This window comes from Saccopteryx leptura, chromosome 1 (genome assembly GCF_036850995.1).
Source record: "Saccopteryx leptura isolate mSacLep1 chromosome 1, mSacLep1_pri_phased_curated, whole genome shotgun sequence".
Lineage (NCBI taxonomy): Eukaryota > Metazoa > Chordata > Mammalia > Chiroptera > Emballonuridae > Saccopteryx > Saccopteryx leptura.
In genome coordinates this window covers 245,053,212-245,077,259 of record NC_089503.1, presented here as the reverse complement: position 1 = coordinate 245,077,259, position 24,048 = coordinate 245,053,212, and the positions used below count along the sequence as shown (strand labels likewise).

The window sequence follows — 24,048 nt, the reverse complement described above, 5'->3', positions numbered from 1 at the left end:
ACCTCGGGGTCTTGAACCTGGGTCCTCTGCATCCCAGTCCGACGCTCTATCCACTGTGCCACTGCCTGGTCAGGTACATAATATTTTTTACTTATTTAAAAATATGGTTAACATGTATTTTTATTTTCCCTGTCTCTATCGCTTCTCGGCCTTTGGCTAAGATCAAGTGTAGTATTTTTCCCTGTCTCTCTCTTTTTTTAAGGGGCCCAATATTTTCTTCTGCCCCTCCTCGGGGCCTCAACCTACCTTAATCTGTCTCTGGCCTTGGAGACAGGTTCAGCGGGTTAGGCCGGGATGAGATGCTACTGCTGACTGTTCCCCTGTTGCAAGTCTCTTAAGGACCCTTAGAGTTTAGGAGATACAACCCTGTGGGGGGGGGGGGGGGAGAGGGGAATAGGGCAGAGAAAGGTGCTGGGGTACTCCCTGGAGGGAGAATGTACCAGGTCCTCAGTCCTAAGGATTTTAATAAGGTTAAGGATTTTAGGGAAGATCCCAGGGAAGGATCTCAATGGAACAGTCATCAGTTCTCCAGGTGTGTCCTTTCAGGGTCCTGGTCTCCACTGGTTGGTCAGCACAGCAGGGGATCATTAGGTAACTGCAGCTGGTCCTGGGGTTAGCTGTGGCATCCCTCGATTTGGTTTTGTAACTTTTCTGGGTCTAGAACTGAAACACAACTGAGGCCTAGATGTTATCCCTAGGAGTTAATGCTTAAAGGGCTATTATCTGGCTCCCTTCTTCACTCCCTGCTAAAGGGGTCTAAACCCGAATGACTAGCAACTTGCCAACGGAGTAAAGGTCAGGGGAGGGTGGGAATCGCATGACTGGAGATACGAAATCGGGGGGGGGGGGGGGGGGGTCGGGTCTAAACTGCATGACCACCAATATGCTGGTGGAGATCCTTATCTTCCCAGTTTGCCCCTTGTTAGGCACCTGGGGCTTTTTGCCCTGGTGACCTGTGTCTGGCTTATAGTCCTTGCTTTGTTCTGTCAAACTGCCTACCACAAAAGTTATAGAATCCAAGGTGCGGGTCTAAGTAGGAGGTGTAGCATGTTTGGCCCCAGGTCTGAGGTCTGGGATCTGGGGTTCTCCGGCCAGGGTTTGAGGTACCGGGTCTGGACCAACATGCCCCCCCCCCAATGCTCCCTTGTCCCTCCCTCTTTCCCTCCCCTTCTCTTTCCTCTCTTCACCCCATTTCCCTCCCTCCCCTCGCCCTCTTCTCTCCTCCCCCTCCCCTCGCCCCCTCCTCTCCTCCTCCTCCCCTCGCACTTCCCCGCCCCCTCCTTGCGCCTGCACCACCAAACAGGCCAGCCCCGCCCGCCCCGCGGCGCCGCACCGACAAGATGGCGGCGGGTGGGAGCGGCGGCCGCGCGTCTTGCCCGCCGGGTGTCGGTGCGGGCGCGGGGGGCGGCCCGGGTCCCAGTGCCAACGCCGCCCCCGCCCTCGGCAACGCGGCCGCCGCTGCCGCCGCCTCGGCTCCCGCTGCCCCCGGGGCGTCCCCTCCGGGCTCCGGACCGGGCGCGCAGGCCGCGTCGGGCGGGGAGCGGGCGGCGGAGGAGCCGGGGGCGGCGGCGCTGCTGCGCGAGCCCGTGTACAACTGGCAGGCCACCAAGCCCACGGTGCAGGAGCGCTTCGCCTTCCTCTTCAACAACGAGGTGCTGTGCGACGTGCACTTCCTGGTGGGCAAGGGGCTCGGCGCGCAGCGCATCCCGGCGCACAGGTGGGCCGCGCCGCTCCGGGACCCGGACCCCGGGACCCACCATCCCCGAACCCGGGACCCCGGAGCCCTCATCCCCGGACCCCGGGACCTACCATCTCCGGGACCCGTCATCCCGGGACCCCACCATCCCCGTACCCGCCACCTACAGGACCCTCGGACGGCCCATACCCAGACCCAACCATCCCAGGACCCGCCATGTCCGGAACCCTCCAAGAACCCCCCAGGACTCCTATGTCCCAACACGTGGACCCTAGGACCCTGCTAGGTCCCCGTTATATCCCAGGACCTCTCCACATTCTCCTGTCCAACCACCTTCCCTAGGCTCCACCAACCATGGGCCTTGTGATTCTGCCAGGCCCCCACCCACCCGGCATCCTCCAAATACTAGCCATTCTCTAGACCCAGGATCTCCATCGTTCCACCCCCATCAGAGATTCCTGGCCCCATGACCCACTACCGTGCCACCAGGGCCAGAATTTCTAGGCCCCGAACCCCCACCATCTCTGCTATCCTGTCCCCGCAACCTCCACCCAATGCCCCATTCTCTCCCAGCTGTGACCCCCAGAACTCCACCAGAGTTCCCCCTCATAAACCCAAGCCTCCCCCAGACTCCTGAACCACATAGCCCCTCCCAGCCTTCCATGGAGTGACCCCCAGTCCGCTGCCTCCCCCAGACTCCTGATCTTTTCCTAGTCCCCTCACCCCCGACTATTCCCTGACCCCTTCCAGCCCCCTCATCTGAGTCCCTGAACCTCCTCAGTGCCTTCACCCCCCCAATCCCTAGGCCTCTGGAAAAGGGGGCGTTGTTGATCTAGGCCCCATCCCTCTGCCAGTTTCCAGAGTGTAGCCCCCAGATTCCTGAGCCGGGTGGGCTGATGTCAGACACCGACCTGCCTACTTCTGATCCCTCTGACCCTGCTCTCTATTGCACCCTGGGGACCTTGGTGGGGAAGGCTCACTGGGTGGGTGGGTGGACGCTCCACTAGGGCAGGGGTTGGGGGCTTCCTTGCTTCTCCTCTGGTAGTGTTTAACCTACAACATGCTGTGAAGGTCCTCCTACCTCTCTGACGTGTGTTCTCTAATCTGTGCCTTGCAGAGTCTTTCTGACTTCTTGGTTACTTATGTACAGTTGGGTCTGGATTCCTGTCCTCAGAAGTTCCAGGCCTGTGATTGGGTCCCCAGGACCTCCCCTGGCTTGTCCCTCCCTTGTGTCTGTGCAGCCCTTTCTCCTGTCTTCTATGTGGGCTGCCCCTCTAAGCTCAGAGTGTGGGGGCAGGAGGGCTGGTTGGATTGCCACCTTTGAGTCCCTCCCTGACCCCTGGCTCCTAAATACTGCTCAGTCTTGTCCGGGCTCTCCCACCCACATGATTCTTAAACTAGCGCCCTCTGGGAATGGGCAAGTCAATGCAGCTGGATGCTCTCCCCCGAGGGAACCTCAGGGTTTTTGCTTCAGGGGAGCAAGGGGACTGGTGGGGGTCCCTACCCCAGATTGCTGGCTGACGTTGGAGTAAGTACTCAGTTGTGCTTGAAGGTCCACTGGCCGGTGGAAAAATAGGAACAAGAAAGGTGACCATGAGGAACCCCTGGAGAGAAGCATGAGAGGGGCCTGGCCCGGCCAGGTGGCTGGTGGCCCTGGAGCCTGGTATCTGGTAGGTGATGGAAGTGAGGAAGGACAGGCGTGACATATACTGAGAATTTCTAAAAGCAGAAGGGGGACACAGGGCCCGGGGGGTGATGACAAGGCTGACATGTTCCAGGATAGACACTTGAGCAAGTGATGCTGAGCAGGGCAACGGGAAGGAAGGGGAGTACAGGGCTTCTCGCTCAGGGATATGAGGCATGGAGACCAGAGCAGCTGGGCTAGTGAGACACAAACCAAGGCCTAAGCAGAGGGAGTGAGTGAGAGGTACTGTGGGCCGCAGTGACTGCCTCTGCTTTGAAGGCTAGAATGGGCCAGGATGCCATGGGAGATGATGGCCTTGGTGGGGACACAAAGGGTTCATCTTCTCTTTGGCTGAAGCACATTCTTGTGATGTACTAAGGAGATGGCTTGGCAGTTGAAGGAGAGTAGGGGACTATGATGGGGTTTCTTGGACTTGTGGTTTGAGAATCCCAGGGGAGAACAGACATAGAGGGATGGACACATTGTGTTGGAGGGACTGAGACACCCAGAGAGATGACCAGAGGGGTGTGCCTTTGGGGTCTGCAGTTTGCAGGGCTCCATAATGATGGAAGTGGATGGGCCAGCCTGTGGGCAGCATACGGATGGAGCAGGACGGATTTTCAGGAGTGGCAGCAGGGAGCCACCCTGAAAGTAGGGGCTGGCATGTAGGCTTTTCTGGGTGGCAAGGTGGGGCCAGTCTGACGTTCACTATCAGACTGGCCCACCCCCTGGACCTTTCACTTTCTCATGTCAGTAGCTTCACAAGTCCCATGTCACCCAGTGGCTCTCTGCCTGGTTTTTCTGGCATACATTGCTGCTCCTACAGGCATTGGTTGACCCCCTGGGACCTGGGAGCTTCCTGACCCTGTGCCCTTGATGTCCAGAGGGTGTCTGGGCCAGGCTGATGGCACTTTTCTTGTTCCATTGCCCTAGTATTTTATTTATTTATTTTATTTATTTATTCATTTTTTTAGAGAGGAGAGGGATAGACAGAGAGAGAGAGAAAGGAGAGACAGAGAGAGAGAAGGGGGGGAGGAGCTGGAAGCATCAACTCCCATATGTACCTTGACCAGGCAAGCCCAGGGCTTCAAACCGGCGACCTCAGCATTTCCAGGTCAATGCTTTATCCACTGCACCACCACAGGTCAGGCCCATTGTCCTAGTATTGATGCCTCACTCTATTAGATCCCCCAGTAGAAGGTTCCAGTTCTTTTTAGCCTTTGGGTTATTATTTCATATAAATTGTTAAAATTTTACCTGTGATGATCACGTGGATGGCTGCCCAGTGAGTGACCCTGGGTTTGTTGTACCATACCTGTGAAATGAGACTGACCACTCAGACATCTCTGTCCTGGGACCACTGGCAGGATTGACTCCATGACCCAACCATGTGCTTATCCTAGTGGCCCAGGGCTCCTCTAAAGGATCGGGGAGCTTAAATGAAGGCAGGGACATAATCCGGCGCAGAGTTAACATCCTGGAGGCCATATTGATGGAGAGCGACCATTGAACACATGTGAGTGAGTGGGGGAGAAGAGTGGTCTGGAGAGTTCCTGGTTATATGTGGGACACCCCCCAGCGGGCCCTTGTTCCCACTCCTCATTCAGGTGGTCAAGTGTCAACATGAGGGTGATGTCGTGTGCGTATATGTGTGTGTGTCAGGGACCCCAATGGAATGTGATGAGAATACCTCACTTGGTTATACTTTTCTCCCAAAACTCTGACGCTGGTGTAGTGGGCTCAGTGGTGGACCTCCAAAAGATAATGTTCTTCACATTCTAATTCCCAGAACCTGTGATTGGGACCTTATTTGGAAAAAGGGACTTTATAGATGTGATTCAGTTAAGTATCTCAAGATAAGTTCATTATCCAGATGGGCCTTAACCCCTATGACAAGGTCCTTAAAAGAGACTCGTAGAGCAGAGACAGAGCAGACAGCCATGTGATGATAGAGACTAAGGTGAAGTGGCCAGAGCCCCAGAGACACTGGAGACCCCAGAGCTAGGAGAGGCAGGAAGTGCCTCTGGAGGGAACACAGCCCTGTGACACCTTGAATTTAGAAGTCTGGCCTCCAGTACTGTGAGTAGTTTGCAGCACTTTGGATAGCAGCCCCAGGAAACCAGTCTATCCAGTCTAATCAGGAGAAAACACACAACAAACCCAGCCTGGGAGAGCTTGTGCAGGACACAGCCAGTGCTCCTCCTGGCATGAATACCAGGAAAGGTAGAGAAAGTGTCACTGCCTGGGCAGCCTAAGGGAACAACTACGTGCCACATGGGATACTGGATACGGTCCTGGGGCAGAAAGAGGATGTTAATGCCAGAACTGGTTTTTGGGAGCATGGCCTAAGGAGGACTTTAAAAAACAGTGAGGGAGCCTGACCAGGCGGTGGCGCAGTGGATAGAGCGTTGGACTGGGATGCTGAGGACCCAGGTTCTAGACCCCAAGGTCGCTGGCTTGAGCAAGGGATTACTCAGTCTGCTGAAGGCCCACAGTCAAGGCGCTTATGAGAAAGCAATCAATGAACAACTAAGGTGTTGCAACAAAAAACTGATGATTGATGCTTCTCATCTCTCCATTCCTGTCTGTCTGTCCCTATCTGTCCCTCTCTCTGATTCTCTCTCTGTCTCTGTAAAAAAACCCCCAAACAAGCTCATTAAATAAAAAGAATAGAGAAAAACAAAAAACAAAAGAAAACAGGGAGAGATTTAGGCCACATAATTTTAAGTTGTGGTCTGTACCCATTGGCTCCCAGGGCCCAGCTTGGGGTGGTCATGGCTAGGGCTTAGAGTTGCCCCTGAACTCTGGGTACAGGGTGAAGTGGGGCCTGAGGCCCTGGAACAGAGGGCATTTGTGACAGTGGGAGGGGCTGGCCCAGGCCCTGGATAAGTTCATGTACTGTCTCCTGCTCTGCTTAGCTCTGCAGCTCCCACCCCATCACCCCATGTGCTTTTTTTTTTTTTTTTTTTTTTTTTACAGAGACAGAATCAGAGACAGGGATAGACAGACAGGAATGGAGAGATGAGAAGCATCAATCATTAGTTTTTTGTTGTGTATTGTGACACCTTAGTTGTTCATTGACTGCTTTCTCATATGTGCCTTGACCGTGGGCCTTCAGCAGACCTAGTAACCCCTTGCTGGAGCCAGCAACCTTGGGTCCAAGTTGGTGAGCCTTTTTTTTTTTTTGCTCAAGCTGGCAACCTTGGGGTCTCGAACCTGGGTTCTTGGCATCCCAGTCTGATGCTCTATCCACTGCGCCACTGTCTGGTCAGGCCCATGTGCTTTTTTCTTCTAACTTTCCTAAGCCTGAAGTCTATATTACGTTATCCTTGACTTGCTATGAACAAAGCTTTGCCTGTCTCCTTTCATCCTGTATCCTAAGTGACCAGAGTAATGCTTGGCATACAGTAGGTGCTCAATAAATACACATTGACCTTTTCTGGAATCAAATGTGTACATTCTCTCTTAGGGCTTGCTCTGAGGAAATAGCGAATGTCTTCAGGGTAGCACATTCATGGAATCTGGTGATCCACAAAATTAACCTTCCAGATAACTCCCTTTCTTTCTCTCTCTCTTTCTTTTTTCCTTCCTTCCTCCCTTCCTCCCACCCTCACTCCCTTTTCTTTCTTTGTGAGAGAGACAGACAGGAAGGGAGAGAGATGAGAAGCATCAACTCATAGTTGCAGCACTTTAGTTGTTCACTGATTGCTTTTTATCATACGGGCCTTGACTGGGGGGCTCAAGTCAAACCAGTGATCCCTTGCTCAAGCCAGAGACCTTGGGCTCAAGCCAGCAACCATGGGGTCATGTCTGTGATCCCATGGTCAACAGGTGACCCTGCACTTGAGCTGGTAAGCCTGTGCTCAAGCCTGATGAGACCATCAATCTCAGATATCTTTCTTCACTCTCATGGAAAATGTAGCCACCGCGAGGAGTTTAGAATGTGGAACAGTATTATGTCTGGGTGTTTTTTTGTGTGGCATGGATCTGTTCTGTGTTCTTAGTCCATTGACACCTTTTTATGATGACAGTGGCTGTATGGTGTGTTTTTAAGAATTGCTGAGGAAACCCTGGCTGCATATATCAGCTGGTTGGAGTGTTGTTCCAATGTGTTCAGTTGTGGGTTCAATATCTGGTCAGGACACATACAAGAATTGACCAATAGAAGCCCTGGCCAGTTGGCTCAGTGGTAGAGCGTCAGCCTGGCATGCAGGAGCCCTGGGTTCGATACCTGGCCAGGGCACACAGGAGAAGCGCCCATCTGCTTCTCCACCCCTCCCCCTCTCCTTCCTCTCTGTCTCTCTCTTCCCCTCCTGCAGCCAAGGCTCCATTGGAGCAAAGATGGCCTGGGCGCTGAGGATGACGCCATGGCCTCTGCCTCAGGCGCTAGAATGGCCCTGGTTGCAACAGAGCAACTCCCCAGATAGGCAAGCATTGCCCCCTTGTGGGCATGCCGGGTGGATCCCGGTCCAGCGCATGCGGGAGTCTGTCTGACTGCCTCCCCGTTTCCAACTTCAGAAAAAAAAAAAAAAAAAAGAATTGACCAATAGATGCATGGATAAGTGGGACAACAAATTGATGTTTCTCTCTTCCTCTCCCTCCCTCTCTCCCTCTCTCTCCTCTCTCCCTCTCCCCCTAACTCTCTAAAATCAGTCAATAAATAAAACAAATAATATTGCTGAGGAAGTTCTTCCCAATTTTATTGTGTCAAGACTTTTTCAGCTGGTCTAATACATGGACTCTTCTGGAATCAATAGTCTATTTGGCCTGACCAGGCGGTGGCGCAGTGGATAGAGCATCGGACTGGGATGTGGAGGCCCCAGGTTCGAGACCCCAGGGTCACCAGCTTGAGTGTGGGCTCATCTGGTTTGAGCAAGGGGTTACTTGGTCTGCTGTAGCCCCACAGTCAAGGCACGTATGAGAGAACCAGCAATGAACAACTAAGGTGTTACAATGAAAAACTGATGATTGATGCTTCTCAGCTCTCTCCGTTCCTGTCTGTCTGTCCCTGTCTATCCCTCTATCTCTCTCTCTGTCTCTGTAAAAAAAAAAAAGCCTGACCAGGCAGTGGCTCAGTGGATAGTGTGTTGGACTGGGATGCTGAGGACCCAGGTTCGAGACCCCGAGGTCGCCAGCTTGAGCGCCGGCTCATCTGGTTTGAGCAAAAAGCTCACCAGCTTGATCCCAGGGTCACTGACTCAAGCAAGGGGTTACTCGGTGTGCTGAAGGCCCACGGTCGAGGCACATAAGAGAAAGCAATCAATGAACAACTAAGGTGTTGCAATGCGGAAAGAAAAACTAATGATTGATGCTTCTCATCTCTCCATTCCTATCTGTCTGTCCCTGTCTATCCCTCTCTCTGACTCTCTGTCTCTGTAAAAAATAAATTTTTTAAAAAAGGTCTACTTGTCCATCCCTCCAGCCACCAGCCATTGAAACATGGTGCTAACAGAAAAACGTCTCTTTCCCTGTGGAATGTACATTCTAAGATAGCAGCAGCAAATGTATGTAAAGAGCCAGATAATAAATATTTTTGGTGGGTTGCACAGTCTTTATCCCAACTGCTTAATTCTGCCTTTGCAACACAAAAACTAACACTTAAGTGAATAAGCATGGCAGTGTTGCATTAAAACTTTATTTACAGTCTGACCAGGTGATGGTGCAGTGGATAGAGCATCGGACTGGGATGCGGAAGGACCCAGGTTCGAGACCCCGAGGTCGCCAGCTTGAGCACGGGCTCATCTGGCTTGAGCAAAAAGTTCACCAGCTTGGACCCAAGGTCGCTGGCTCCAGCAAGGGGTTACTCGGTCTGCTGAAGGCCTGCGGTCAAGGCACATATGAGAAAGCAATCAATGAACAACTAAGAAGTTGCAACACGCAACGAAAAACTAATGATTGATGCTTCTCATCTCTCTCCGTTCCTGTCTGTCTGTCCTTGTCTATCTCTGTAAAAAAAAAACAAAAAAAACCCTTTATTTACAAAAGCAAGTTGTGGGCCAGATTGGATTTGAAGGCCGAGTTTGCTGTCCCCTGATCTAGTTGTTTCATTTTTTAAAATTTTTATTTTATTTATTCATTTTAGAGAGGAGAGAGAGAGAGAGAGAAGGGGGGGAGGAGCTGGAAGCATCAACTCCCACATGTGCCTTGACCAGGCAAGCCCAGGGTTTCAAACCGGCGACCTCAGCATTTCCAGGTCTATGCTTTATCCACTGTGCCACCACATGTCAGGCTGATCTAGTTGTTTCTTAATGATCTTAACAACCAGTTGCCCAGCCTGTCCCTGTGGTGGCGCAGTGGATATAGCGTCAACCTGGAACAGTGAAGTCGCTGGTTCAAAACCCTGGGCTTACCCGGTCAAGGCATATATGACAAGCAATCAATGAACAACTAAAGTGAAGCAGCTATGAGTTGATTCTCCCCGTTCTCCCACCCTCTCTCTGTAAAGTCAATTAAAAAAAAAAAAAATCAGGCCCTGGCCGGTTGGCTCAGCGGTAGAGCGTCGGCCTGGCATGCGGGGGACCCGGGTTCAATTCCCGGCCAGGGCACATAGGAGAAGCGCCCATCTGCTTCTCCACCCCCCCCCCCCCCCCCCCCCGCTCCTTCCTCTCTGTCTCTCTTCCCCTCCCGCAGCCGAGGCTCCATTGGAGCAAAGATGGCCCGGGCCCTGGGGATGGCTCCTTGGCCTCTGCTCCAGGCGCTAGAGTGGCTCTGGTCACGGCAGAGCGACCCCCCGGAGGGGCAGAGCATCGCCCCCTGGTGGGCGTGCCGGTTGGATCCCGGTCTGACGCATGCGGGAGTCTGTCTGACTGTCTCTCCCCGTTTCCAGCTTCAGAAAAATACAAAAAAAAAAAAAAAAAAAAAAAATCAGGGGTCTGACCTGTGGTGGTGCAGTGGATAAGGCGTCGACCTGGAAATGCTGAGGTCGCCGGTTCGAAACCCTGGACTTCCCTGGTCAAGGCACATATGGTAGTTGATGCTTCCAGCTCCTCCCCCCTTCTCTCTCTCTGTCTCTCCTCTCTAAAAAAAAAAAAAAAAAAATCAGTTGGTCAATTGCTAAAGAAATTTAGTGAGGAATTGGTCTTCCCAGAGATGCGGGGTTGGAGAGAACTAACAAAGTACAAAGTATGTCTGGGGACATGGTTTCTTCATTTAGTCAGGGCATTGTTTGGTGTCCTTATGAAAGTTTTATTGTTTTCATCATTGTATAACTCTTGCATGATTTTTTGCTGAGTTTTTGTGTAGGTGGTTTGTTTTTCTCTGTTTTAAATAATCTCCATATTTTTCTTGCTGATTACTGCTGGGAAACTGTAGATTTTAGGGCATATTTTTATTTTTTATTTATTTTTTGCAGAGACAGAGAGTCAGAGAGAGGGATAGACAGGGACAGACAGACAGGAACGGAGAGAGATGAGAAGCATAAATCATCAGTTTTTCATTGCGTGTTGCAACACCTTAGTTGTTCATTGATTGCTCTCCCATATGTGCCTTGATCGCAGGCCTTCAGTAGACTGAGTAACCCCTTGCTGGAGCCAGCGACCTTGGGTTCAAGCTGGTGGGCTTTTGCTCAAACCAGACGAGCCCGCGCTCAAGCTGGCGACCTCGGGGTCTCGAACCTGGGTCTTCTGCATCCCAGTCCAACGCTCTATCCCCTGCGCCACCGCCTGGTCAGGCTTTAGGGTATATTTTTATATGATTTAAACAGTTTTCTTCTGAACATTCTTAGTGTTCATAATTGTTCAGCAGACTCTGGCCTGGCTCTGTGCAGTATAAGCTTTTCTGTGCCGATAAGAATACAGTCATCCCTTGCCATATCACGATTCCCTTTTCACGGTCTTACTGTATCGCGGACTTTTAAATTGTATATGTCTAATTTTGTATCGTGGATTTTTTGCTATATTGCGGGATTTTGTGGTATATAGATATTTTTATATATTATTTTAATTATAAAATGTTTAAGTGCGTAGGAAGTGTTTATAAGAGTGTACAAAAGGTTAATAACAGTGTGGGAAAGGTTTATAAATAATAAAATAAATATAAGGTCACTGCTTCGCGGATTTTCGTCTATTGCGGGGAGTTCTGGAACCTAACCCCTGTGATAGATGAGGGACCACTGTATTCTAGATCTGTATTCAAGTCACATGTGACTCCTTAGCACTTGAAATGTAGCTGTTGCAATCAAGAAATCAAACTATTATGGACTTTAATTTTAATTTAGACAGCACTGTGTAGCCAGTAGCTACCATGCTGGCAGTGAAGACTTAGATTTTTATTTATTTATTTATTTTTAGAGAGAAAGGAAGGGAGAAAGAGGCAGAGAGAGAGAGAAACAAGCATTAATTTGTTCCACTTACTCATGCCGTCATTGGTTGATTCTTGTATGTGTCCTGACTGAGTAATGAACCCACAACCTTGGCATGCTGGGACAATGCACTAGCCAACCGAACTAGAATTTTGTATTAAAGAATCTTTTTTTTTTTAAGATTTTTATTTATTCATTATAGAGAGGAGAGAGAGAGAGAGAGAGAGAGAAGGAGGGAGGAGCAGGAAGCATCAACTCCCATATGTGCCTTGACCAGGCAAGCCCAGGGTTTGTTTGTTTTTTTTTCCATTTTTCTGAAGCTAGAAACGGGGAGGCAGTCAGACAGACTCCCGCATGCACCTGACCGGGATCCACCCGGCATGCCCACCAGGGGGCAATGCTCTGCCCCTCTGGGGGCTCACTCTGTTGCATCCAGAGCCATTCTAGTGCCTGAGGCAGAGGCCACAGAGCCATCCTCAGCGCCCAGGAGCCTGGGCTGCGGGAGGGGAAGAGAGAGACAGAGAGGAAGGAGAGGGGGAGGGGTGGAGAAGCAGATGGGCGCTTCTCCTGTGTGCCCTGGCTGGGAATCGAACCCAGGACTCCTGCACACCAGGCCGACGCTCTACCGCTGAGCCAACCGGCCAGGGCCACAAAGCCCAGGGTTTTGAACCGGCAACCTCAGTGTTTCCAGGTTGACGCTTTATCCCAGGGGTCCCCAAACTTTTTACACAGGGGGCCAGTTCACTGTCCCTCAGACTGTTGGAGGGCCGGACTATAAAAAAAACTATGAACAAATCCCTATGCACACTGCACATATCTTATTTTAAAGTAAAAAAACAAAACGGGAACAAATACAATATTTAAAATAAAGAACAAGTAAATTTAAATCAACAAACTGACCAGTATTTCAATGGGAACTATGCTCCTCTCACTGACCACCAATGAAAGAAGTGCTCCTTCTGGAAGTGCGGCAGGGGCCGGATAAATGGCCTCAGGGGACCGCAGTTTGGGGACCCCTGCTTTATCCACTGCGCCACCACAGGTCAGGCTAAAGAATCATTTTTGTGGGCAAATTGTTTCTCTCCCTCTCTTGTATTTCTGCCTCTTAGATTTATTGGTTCTTTTTTTATTATTATTAAGTGAGAGGCAGGGAGACAGAGACAGACTCCTGCATGTACCCTGACTGGGATCCACCTGGCAAGCACCCTACCAGGAGATGCTCTGCCTGTCTGGGCTGCTGCTTCATAGCTTGGCACCAAGCTATTTTAGTGCCTGAGGCAAGGCCACGGAGCCATCCTCTGCACCCAAGGCCAACTTTGCTCGAACCATTCGAGCCATGGCTGCAGGAGGGGAAGAGAAAGAGAGATGGGGGGGGGTGGAGAAGCAGATGGTCATTTCTCCTTTGTGCCCTGACCTGGAATTGAACCTAGGACTTCTACACACTGGGCCGACACTCTACTGCTGAGCCAACAGGCCTGGGCTGATATTTTCATTCTTTAAAATTTTATTTTAGCCTGACCAGGTGGTGGCGCAGTGGATAGAGTGTTGGACTGGGATGCGGAGGACCCAGGTTCAAGACCCCGAGGTCACCAGCTTGAGCGCAGGCTCATCTGGTTTGAGCAAAGCTCACCAGCTTGGACCCAAGGTCGCTGGCTCGAGCAAGGGGTCACTCGGTCTGCTGTAGCCCCATGGTCAAGGCACATATGATAAAGCAATTAATGAACAACTAAGGTGTCGCAACGAAAAACTAATGATTGATGTTTCTCATCTCTCTCCGTTCCTGTCTGTCCCTATTTATCCCTTTCTCTGACTCTCGCTCTCTGTAAAAAAAAATTTTTTTAAATGATTTTATTTATTGACTTTAGAGAGAGATAAAGGGGGTGGTGAGGAGTGGGGAACATTAACTTGCAGCAGTTGTTTCTCGTTTTTGCCTTGACCAGGGAAGCCTAGGGCTTCGAACTGGCAACCTCAGCATTTCAGGTCAACACTTGATCCACTGCGCCACCACAGGTCCAGTCGGTTTTCGGTTCTTTTTTTTTTTTTTTTTTACAGAGAGAGAGAGAGAGAGAGAGAGAGTCAGAGAGAGGGACAGACAGGAACGGAGAGAGATGAGAAGCATCAATCATCAGTTTTTTGTTGCGACACCTTAGTTGTTCATTGATTGCTTTCTCATATGTGCCTTGACTGTAGGGCTACAGCAGACCAAGAAAACCCCTTGCTTGAGCCAGCGACCTCGGGTCCAAGCTGGTGAGCTTTGCTCAAACCAGATGAGCCCGCGCTCAAGCTGGCAACCTCGGGGTCTCGAACCTGGGTCTTCCGCATCCCAGTCCAACGCTCTATCCATTGCGCCACCGCCTGATCAGACGGTTTTTGGTTCTTTTTAAAAATGTTTTATTTATTGATTTTAGAGAGAGGAAGGGGTTGAGAGAGAGAGAAAGAGAAACATCAATTTGTTGTTCCACCCATCCATGCATTGGTTGATTTTTTTAAAAAACTTTTATTTATTCATTTTAGAGAGGTAGTGGGGGGCGGGGAGCAGGAAGCTTCAACTCCCATATGTGTCTTGACTGGACAAGCCCAGGGTTTTGAATTGGTGACCTCAGCATTCCAAGTCAATGCTTTATCCACTGCGTCACCTGCATGGGTTGATTCTTGTATGTGACCTGACTGGATTGAACCCACAACCTTGGCGTATCGGGATGATGTTCTACCAATTCAGCAACCTGGCGAGGGCTGTTTTTTGGTTCTTACTGCATTTCTTACCCCCCAGGGTGTTGCTCTGCCACAGGGGTGACAGTAACATCCTCCCTTGGTGCTTTTCATAATTACATGTGAGCCTTGAGATTGGTTTCCCACAAATTCTTATTTACAAGGTATGGAACCTTTTTATACCTTGTTTATTCAGTGTTCAGGAAATATGGCTATGGAGTGCTATCAAGCACTGCTAGATTTGGGCTTGTTTGATCTGACGACAAAATTTTATATGGCTGTCAACTGTCACAGGCCAGTTTTAGGGTACCCATCATCCCAAAAGTTCTACACCTCCGATTCTGATCCCCAGGCAAGTGCTGATCTATATTCTTTCTGTTTCTCTAGTTTTCTCTTTTAGTATAATGTTTTTGAAATTCATTCACACTGTTGTGTGTCTCAGTAATTAATGTCTTTTTCTTGCTAAAGTAGAATTACATGAAATGTTCTTCGTCTTCACACTGTTATGTCTACTGTAAGGCAGGCCCTCCTGCTCTCACGGTTCCGGTTTGCAGCACACATCTTTTCCATCTTTCTGTTTTCATCCGCCTTGTGTCTTTGGATGTTACCCAGTGATGTGTGTCCTCAGTGCATCATATCAGGAAGACTGTGAAGTCTGTCTGTTCCAGCCTGGTGATATGAGCTTGAGAAAGAGATGGGGAGGAGAGCAGCCTTTGATCCAGCATGCAGTTTAGTCTAAGGCAGGCCAGATGTAACTGACAGAACAGCCAGAAAATCAGCAAAGACAGGGAAAAACTGAACTTCAGCATCTACCAACTTGACTAAAGTGACTTTTATGGAACCCTCACTCATGTTCTTTTAGGCACACACAGGACACTGTGCAGGACAGAATACAAATGAGACCACACAAATACACTTAAAGGTACTGCAATCAGGCCCTGACCAGGTAGCTCAGTTGGCTAGAGTGTCAACCCAGTACACCAAGGTTTCAGGTTCAATCCCCAGTCAGGGCACATACAAGAAGCAACTAATAAATGCATAAGTAAGTGGAACAATAGATCAATGCTTCTCTCTCTCTCCCTTTCTAAAATAAATGAATAAATAAATAAGTACTGCAACCAGGCAAAGCATGTTCTCAGTGGGGTGTGTAAACCTCCAACTGTAATTGAATTGTCTCTCCTTTTTACTGCTGAATGCCAGTTTGTGTGTTCCCTAGTTATGGTCCTAGGAGGTATTTTCAGTGTTTCACTGTTGGGAAAAACTGCCATGACATGCATGCACAGATCTGTGTGGCGATATGGTTCTTTTTCTCATGGGCAAATGCCTAGGGGTGGAAGGATACATCATGGGCTCTTACCTTTGACATTGTAGGAAACTACCTTCCCAAGTAGCCACACCATCTCCCACTCCCCACAATGCTGAGGGCTCTGTGATGCCTGGGGCTTTGTGGATGAGTTGGAAATGTTCTCGTCTAGTTTCCTAAGCAGCGTGCATGGGGTAGTGGTATTTCTTCTAAAATTCTTGCTAGTACTCCCATGGGGTGATCTGAGCTGGGCTTGTCTTTGCTGGAAGATTTTCTCTTTCTTCATGAATCAGTTTGATGGTTTGTGTTCATTTACTCTAAGTTGTCTTAATTTGTTGCCATGAAATTGTTTTAGAATTCTTTTCTTTTGGGTCTGCAGTGATGGTCCCTCTTTTGTTCTCGATTCTGGTTGTGTCACACTTTTCTTTCTTGGTCAGTTTAACTAAAGGTTAAGCAATTCATTTCTTTGCAAAGAACAACAATTTTGGTTTCATTGATTTTCTCTATTTTTCCATTCCTAATTTCCCTAATTCCTGCTCCCACTTTTATTATTTCCTTTTTTCTTTGGGTTTGGTTTGCTCTTCATTTTCTAGATTTTCTTTTTTTAAATTCTTTTTAAATTTATTCATTTTTTTTAGAGAAGAGAGAGAGTGAGATACAGAGAGAGGGGGGGGGGGGGAAATGAGCAGGAAGCATCAACTCCGATATGTGCCTTGACCAGACAAGTGCAGGATTTTGAACCAGCGATCTCAGTGTTCCCAGGTCGACGCTTTATCCACTGCACCACCACAGGTCAGGCCATTTTCTAGATTCTTAAAGTGGAAGCTTACCTTGTTGAAGTCTTTATTTAGTAAATACATGATACTTACCCATGAGCACTGGGTTAGCTACACCCCTCACATTTGGATGTGTCGTGTCCATTTTCCCATGTCCCTTGTGTTCCTTCTGTGACCACTGGGTTACCTGGAAGTGTGTCATTCCATTTCCAAGCATTTGGGGATATATCATATTTCTCTCTATTGTTGATACATAATCTAATCCCTCTTTGGAGAACATGCTTTGCCTGGTTGCAGTACTTATTTATTCATTTATTTTAGAAAGGGAGAGAGAGAGAAGCATTGATCTATTGTTCCACTTACTTATGCATTTATTAGTTGCTTCTTGTATGTGCCCTGACTGGGGATTGAACCTGAAACCTTGGTGTACTGGGTTGACACTCTAGCCAACTGAGCTACCTGGTCAGGGCCTGATTGCAGTACCTTTAAGTGTATTTGTGTGGTCTCATTTGTATTCTGTCCTGCACAGTGTCCTGTGTGTGCCTAAAAGTCACTTTGGTCAAGTTGGTCGATGCTGAAGTTCAGTTTTTCCCTGTCTTTGCTGATTTTCTGGCTGTTCTGTCAGTTACTGAGAGTGGGGTGTGTAAACCTCCAACTGTAATTGAATTGTCTCTCCTTTGAACACTGTTTCTGCTTTGTGTATTTTGGGACTCTGTTGCTAGGTGTCATGTTTATAATTGTTACTTGTTCCTGGTGGGCTGCCCTTCTGTTCACATGAAATGTTCTTAGTCTTCACACTGTTATGTCTACTGTAAGGCAGGCCCTCCTGCTCTCACGGTTCCGGTTTGCAGCACACATCTTTTCCATCTTTCTGTTTTCATCCGCCTTGTGTCTTTGGATGTTACCCAGTGATGTGTGTCCTCAGTGCATCATATCAGGAAGACTGTGAAGTCTGTCTGTTCCAGCCTGGTGATATGAGCTTGAGAAAGAGATGGGGAGGAGAGCAGCCTTTGATCCAGCATGCAGTTTAGTCTAAGGCAGGGTCTGGCCAGATGTTACGGGTAGGGCACCCAGGCACCGCACAGAGGCCAGGACAGGCAATGTGAGACTGGCTCTGTCCCACCCACTGATGGCTGCTGACTTTAGAGGCTTCTGAGTAGGTTGGCTGCCCAGGGCCCAGCATTTGTCACAGTGGAGACCCCAAGAAGCGGTGTGATGCTGGAGCCTTGCAGACCTTGGGACAGGCACTCTGTAGTGAGCGGATATGGCTCCCACGCCATCTCTGCTTCCCTGGGAAGAGACTGTTGTGGGGTGGGCCCTGGTAACCGAGGTTGGGCAGCACTGCGAGTGGATGGCACTGTCCGTAGTGTGGTCACCGTGGAGTCCTCCCGCAACTATCTTCTGGCCCCCACCGATTAGGTCAGTAGGAGGCTTCCCAGCAGGCTGGAGGGAAAGCTGGGGGCTCCTCACAGCTTGTTCTCACCCACCGGGCCTCCCTGCCCTCTGAGGTAAAGAGGACAGAGGCAGGTAGCCGGGTGGGGGAGTCACTCCTGGCAGAATTTACGGGTCTCCCCACAGCCACTGCCTTCTAGTGCCCCGCCACTCCCTTGACCTTGATGCCCTGCCCCCCCACACAGCCCAGCCCAGATGTCCCTGCCAGGCCTTTCCTGACTCACTCCCTCAGCCTGTGTTCACCTGCTTTCTACTCCACTGTCAGGCTGTCTGTGCCCTTGACCTCTGTCTGCCTCCTTCCAAGAAAGTGGGGACCCTAGGACCTAAGCCCGAGCATGGGGGAGGTGTGTGTAGAGCAAGCGAACAAGTGAGTAAGTGAATGAGTTGAGTGAGTGGGTGACTGAGTGAGCAGAGGGAAGAACAGAGGGAGCTGGCAGAGAACATTTACCCCTCTGCCGTGGGAAACACAATCTCACTTCTGGCCTTGTGTTGTTATTGGTCCATCAAATGGCCCTCCTACTCTGCAATGCCTTCCTTCTGGAAGCATCTGCAACCAGGATGCTCTGAGCATGGTGGCTATTTGGGGGCACCTGGCAGATGAGTAGCTGCTACAGCATCTCCCTCCGATGGGGAAGCCTGTGGTGGGGACACTTGACTTACACATCCTCACCCCTCCTTCCCACAGTCCCAGGCTTGGATGACGGGGTTAGGCGGGGCCACACGGAGGGTAACCAGGTCCTTTCTTCACTCCAGGTTCGTGCTGGCCGTGGGCAGCGCCGTCTTTGATGCCATGTTTAATGGGGGCATGGCTACCACGTCCACTGAGATTGAGCTGCCTGACGTGGAGCCGGCTGCCTTCCTGGCGCTGCTCAAGTAAGACTTTCTGGGACCTCTCAGCAGAGGAGAGGGAGTAGATGGCCTGATGGTTTAAATGTTGGGAAACAGGCAGAGCTCAGGGATAAAATAAAGGTCCTGCTGCCACTGCCCCCAAAACCCTGGCTCCCTGGAACTTTTTAGAATTTGCCTCCATAGTGAGGCCCCCACTCTGATTTAATTTTTGTATTTTTAAAATTGTTATTTTAGGCCTGACCTGTGGTGGCGCAGTGGATAAAGCGTCGACCTGGACTGCTGAGGTCGCCGGTTCAAAACCCTGGGCTTGCCCAGTCAAGGCACATGTGGGAGTTGATGCTTTCTGCTCCTCCCTCCCTTTCTCTCTCCCTTCTCTCTCTCTCGTTCAATCTCTCTCTCTCTCTCTCTCTCTTCTAAAATGAATAAATAAATAATTAAAAGCAAAAAAAAAGTTATTTAATTCATATATCACATAGTTCACTCTTTTTTTTTTTAAGTAAGAGATGGGTAGATAGACTCCTCCATGCACCCTGATCAGGATCCACCCAGCGACCCCTGTCTGGGGCCGATGCTGAAATCAGCTGAGCTATCCTCAACTCCTGCGGCTGATGCTTGGACCAACAGAGCCACTGGCTGCGAGAGGGGAAGAGAGAGAGAAAGGGGAGAGGGAGGGGAAGAGAAGCAGAGAAGCAGATGGTTGCTTCTCATTTTATTGAACCTGGGACATATGCACACTAGGCTGACACTCTATCCATAGAGCAGCTTGCCAGGGCCTAGTTTACTCATTTAAAGTGTGCAGTTTAGTAGTGTTTTTAGTAATTTACAGATATGTGCAACCACCACCTGTAAATACTATTAGAACATCCTGTCACCCCAAAAAGAAGCCCCATCCCCATTAGCAGTTACTTCCCAGCCCCCTCTCTAGCCCCTGGCAAGCATGAGCCCCTTTCTCTCTGGATGTGCCTGTTGTGGGCATTTCACATAAATGGAAGCACGCTGTTTTCCATAGGGGCTGCCTCATTTCACGTCCCCTCCTCAGCCATTCACAAGGGTCCCAATTTTTCCACATCTTTGCCAAACACTGTCACTTAAAAAAAATAATAGCCATCTAGTGAAAGTGAAATGATGTCCACTTGTGGTTTTGTCACCTGTTTAATTTGACCTTTTTGTTTGGTTTCTCTCATTGAGCATCACGTTTTCAAGGTCCATCCACATTTTATATGATATGCATATGAGGCTTTTGGTCCTTTGTAGTTGACAGAGTTAAAAAATAGCATAAGGTGAGGATTTTAAATGCCCCTGTATTTTTCCCTTTTAAGTTTCAGAATTTTTTCTGAAGTACAATGACTGCTTGGGGTTAGAGGGTGCTGTCACACAATTGCAGGAAATGGAGCGAATTCGGACAAGAGGGAGGAGAGGAGGAGCTTAGGTGGCCACACAGGCATTATGAGCTTCTGTGTGGAGGCCCTGACTGTTCAGGGGGTGAGCTCCAGAGTGTCCTCCATTCTCCTGGCCCAGCTGGCTTCCAGGAACACTGGATGTAAATTGTCATGTGTAACTTTAAAAATTATCCCAGTCAGTGAAAAAATTTCTTTGAATGCATAGTTTATTTATTCCATCCTGATTATAAAAATGGCATAGGCTCGAACACAGAAACACAGAAAAATTAATACCAAAAAGCACAATGAACGAGGTGAAGCTAACCCTGCCTCCCCTCTCAGACAGCCAGGACGCCACCTCTGCTGGTCCCACCTGGCTCGTGTCCCGTGAGTGTGATGTTTTTGCAGCCCCCTTCCACCCCATTGTGTCTTCATCCCCTTTTCCCACTGGTGTCCACGGTTCATCGCTGGGTATAATTTTGTTCTAGTCCTGTCTGTGGATGCCCCATAACCCCTGATTCCTCTAATATTGATGGGTCCTGTGGGCCATTCCCAGCATCTTCCTGGTCTTAACAGCACTCTGAGGAACAAGTTTGTGTATCTATCTCTCTGCACCGTCTCAGATGGCTCCCCCGGCCCAGGGCTGGATGGGAGATGCTTCTTGGCCCACTAGTCAGCTCATTCATCTGGGCCTCGGTTCTTGGAGAAGCAGCCAGAACATTTGGTAAACTATAGGTGGGGCTGTGTACCAATAAAATTTTATTTACAAAAACAGGTGAGAAAACCACAAGTGGACATCATTTCACACTCACTAGATGGCTATTATTTTTTTTAAATGACAGTATTTGGCAAGGATGTGGAAAAATTGGGACCCTTGTGAATGGCTGGGGAGGGGACGTGAAATGAGGTAGCCCCTATGGAAAACAGTCCAAGGGGTTCCTTAAGTAATCAAACACAGAGTTGGCATATGACCCAGCAATTCCACTTCTGGATATTTACCCAAGAGAATTGAAAGCAGAGACTCAAACATATTTGCACACCTGTGTTCACAGCAGTTCACACCAGGGACCCCATGGACACCAGCTGCTAGGCTGTGTTTGGGCTCCATTCTGCACTCCCACCTGCCATGGACAGGACTCTGATGTCTCCATGGCTTCATCATTATTTCTGTTGATCCCAACTTCTTTATTATTTTTTTATTTCAGTGAAAGGAGGGAAAGGCAGATTGACAGATTCCTACATGTGACCCACCCAGGATCCATCTGGCAAGGCCACTAGGGGGTGTGCTTTGCCCATCTGGGTCATTGCTCAGCAATTGAGCTCTTCTTAACACCTGGGGCAGAGGCCATGGAGCCATCCTTAGCACCCAGGGCCAATTCCTTCAATCGAGCCATGCCTGCAGGAGGGGGAGGGGGGGGGAGAAGCGAGAGGGGGAAGGATGGAGACGCAGATGGATGCTTCTCTTGTATGCCCTGATCGGGAATCGAACCCAGGACATCCACACACTGGGCCTATGCTCTACCTTTGAGCCAACTGGGCAGAGCCAACCCCCAACTTCTGACCCACATTTAGAGTTGGGCCAATGGTGATTGCTCATACTGCCCAAGAGTGTCTGTGATTTGCCCAGACTTCACTTAGCTTTGCCATCAAGTCAGGAGGTGTGAAAATGTCCTGTGTCCCTGGTAAACCAGTAGTGGTCTTCAGCCCTGGTGCCCCTGCATGAGAAAGGAGCAGGCCTATGATAGAGACGTGTTCCCCATGTTGGAGCTTGGGTGGTTTAGCTTGTTACTGTTTTCACTGGTAATGGCCTTTGATGGGTCATGGCTGCAGGCCAGAGGGTAACAGATGCTAGCTCTGGAAGGTCTCTCAGGGCCGGGTCAGTGGGGGTGGGGGGCTGGTGTAGGGTCTTGCTAGGGGTCTAATGGCACCAGAGTCCCTAGGGTCCTGCCTCATGGCCACCCACATCTCACCCCAGGTTTCTCTACTCGGATGAGGTTCAGATTGGGCCTGAGACAGTCATGACCACACTGTACACCGCCAAGAAGTATGCGGTGCCTGCGCTAGAGGCCCACTGTGTGGAGTTCCTTAAGAAGAACCTGCGGGCGGACAATGCCTTCATGCTGCTGACGCAGGTGTGGGGCCTGGCTGGGGCACGGCGGCAGGCGGGGGGGAGGATTTCTGAGTTTTTGACACCCTGGGAGTGTGCCCTCATCCCTCCACTGTGGTGGCCCCGTGAGTCTCTAGGTGGCCTTGGCAGCTGGTCAGGAGGCAGGGCTCCCACATTCATTCAGCTGCAGGTTTCCCATTGACTCTGCCCTTTTTATAGGGGGTTAGGTATGGGGAGAACAGTGTCCATGTTTCTTTGAGAAGGTCCCTTTCAGACTCTGAGGTCAGCTGGCTGTGGTGAGGCTGTAGGGGACCAGGAGGCCTGTACACATGTGGGAGTTGGGGTGCCCTCTCCCTGGTGGGTCACAGACAAGTTAGATCTGCAAATTGCTTGCTGACCTCAGAGTGACCTCGGCCCGTGACTGGCTACTCACTGAGCCACTCGGAACTGCCAGAGCGAGAACTGTTGGGGGAGCACTCTCAGCCGTCTCCTGAGATACGTGGCCATGTGGATGTTTTATCCAGGCCTTGGGCAAAGAACAGTGCCAAGGGGTTAGGGGTCTCGCTGCTGCCCAGCTTCCTGGGCAGGAGTCAGGATCTTCTTCCCTCCCTGGCCCCTGCCCTGTGTGCCCTTTCCTGACAGGGCAATCCCAGATGGTCTGCGGCATAGTGCTTTTGTGTCCTGACATCTTTTGTGGCCCTCTCCACAGGGACTCCCAGCTTACCTGGGAGGGGATGGGGCCTACCTCCCTGGGGGTCAGTCCTGTCTGCTGCAACCCCGAACCACTAGCGGCTCAGCTTTAAGTGTGCTGGCCTGGAGCAGGGTTCTTCATTCACTAAGTCAGTGAACTTGGAGAAAATCTCCCGGTCCCTGGGGCTGACACTGTGCAGGCGTGTACACAGGCCCCAAGACTTAAAACTTATGACAGGGTTTGAATCAGGGAGTCCATTTTGAGCCTGTCTCAGGCTGGATGTTGACAGACTGTCCCTCGCAGGCCCGGCTCTTCGACGAACCACAGCTTGCCAGCCTGTGCCTGGAGAACATTGACAAAAACACAGCTGATGCCATCACTGCAGAGGGCTTCACGGATATTGACCTGGGTAAAGCCTGTGGGGCACCTCGGGGAGGTCACCTCGTGTCCTGGGCTCCACCATCTTAAGGTAGGGTGGGCATACTGCTTCTGCAGAGGTTTAGGTCGTCCTTGTTTTCGGCCTCGCCAGCCAGAGGGCTTCTGCCTGGTCCACCGCAGTCTTCTGCCATCAGTGACAGATGGTGGATGAGCATGGCCATGAGCCAGCAAGACCTCATTCACCAGCAGAGGCAGAGGCAGTGTGTGGTGTGCCAAAAACCCCAGTCTGAGACCACAGTATCCACATTGACTTGGCTCCCCTGTCCCCCACAGACACGCTGGTGGCTGTCCTGGAGCGGGACACGCTGGGCATCCGCGAAGTGCGCCTGTTCAGTGCCGTTGTCCGCTGGTCCGAGGCTGAATGTCAGCGTCAGCAGCTGCAGGTGACACCTGAAAACAAGCGGAAGGTCCTGGGCAAGGCACTGGCCCTCATCCGCTTCCCACTGATGACCATCGAGGAGTTTGCTGCAGGTAATGCTCAGGGGGTCTGGGGGGCCGCTCGGGAGGAGTGTGACCCCTGGGAGCCCGGTGTGTGACTCAGTTGCACGTCCTGCTGGGTCTTGCACCAGCCTTGTGCTGGCCCGAGAGCCCCTCCTGGACCACTAGTGCGCCCCTCTGTGCTGATGACTCTTCATGTTGATGGTAAGCTTGGACTGTACACAAAC

The 24,048-nt window shown here is 50.4% G+C and overlaps 1 protein-coding gene across 1 annotated transcript in view; it reads left to right on the top strand.

The window, feature by feature from the left end:
• The first annotated feature begins 1,303 nt into the window (after window positions 1–1,303).
• BTBD2 (BTB domain containing 2) overlaps window positions 1,304–24,048 on the top strand; it is a 28,748-nt gene continuing 6,003 nt past the window's right edge. The window contains exons 1-5 of the mRNA XM_066342798.1: window positions 1,304–1,717; window positions 18,673–18,792; window positions 22,123–22,279; window positions 23,249–23,354; window positions 23,657–23,854. Coding sequence (XP_066198895.1) covers window positions 1,341–1,717; window positions 18,673–18,792; window positions 22,123–22,279; window positions 23,249–23,354; window positions 23,657–23,854 — 958 coding nt within the window. The 5' untranslated portion in view covers window positions 1,304–1,340. The remainder of the gene's footprint in view (window positions 1,718–18,672; window positions 18,793–22,122; window positions 22,280–23,248; window positions 23,355–23,656; window positions 23,855–24,048) is intronic.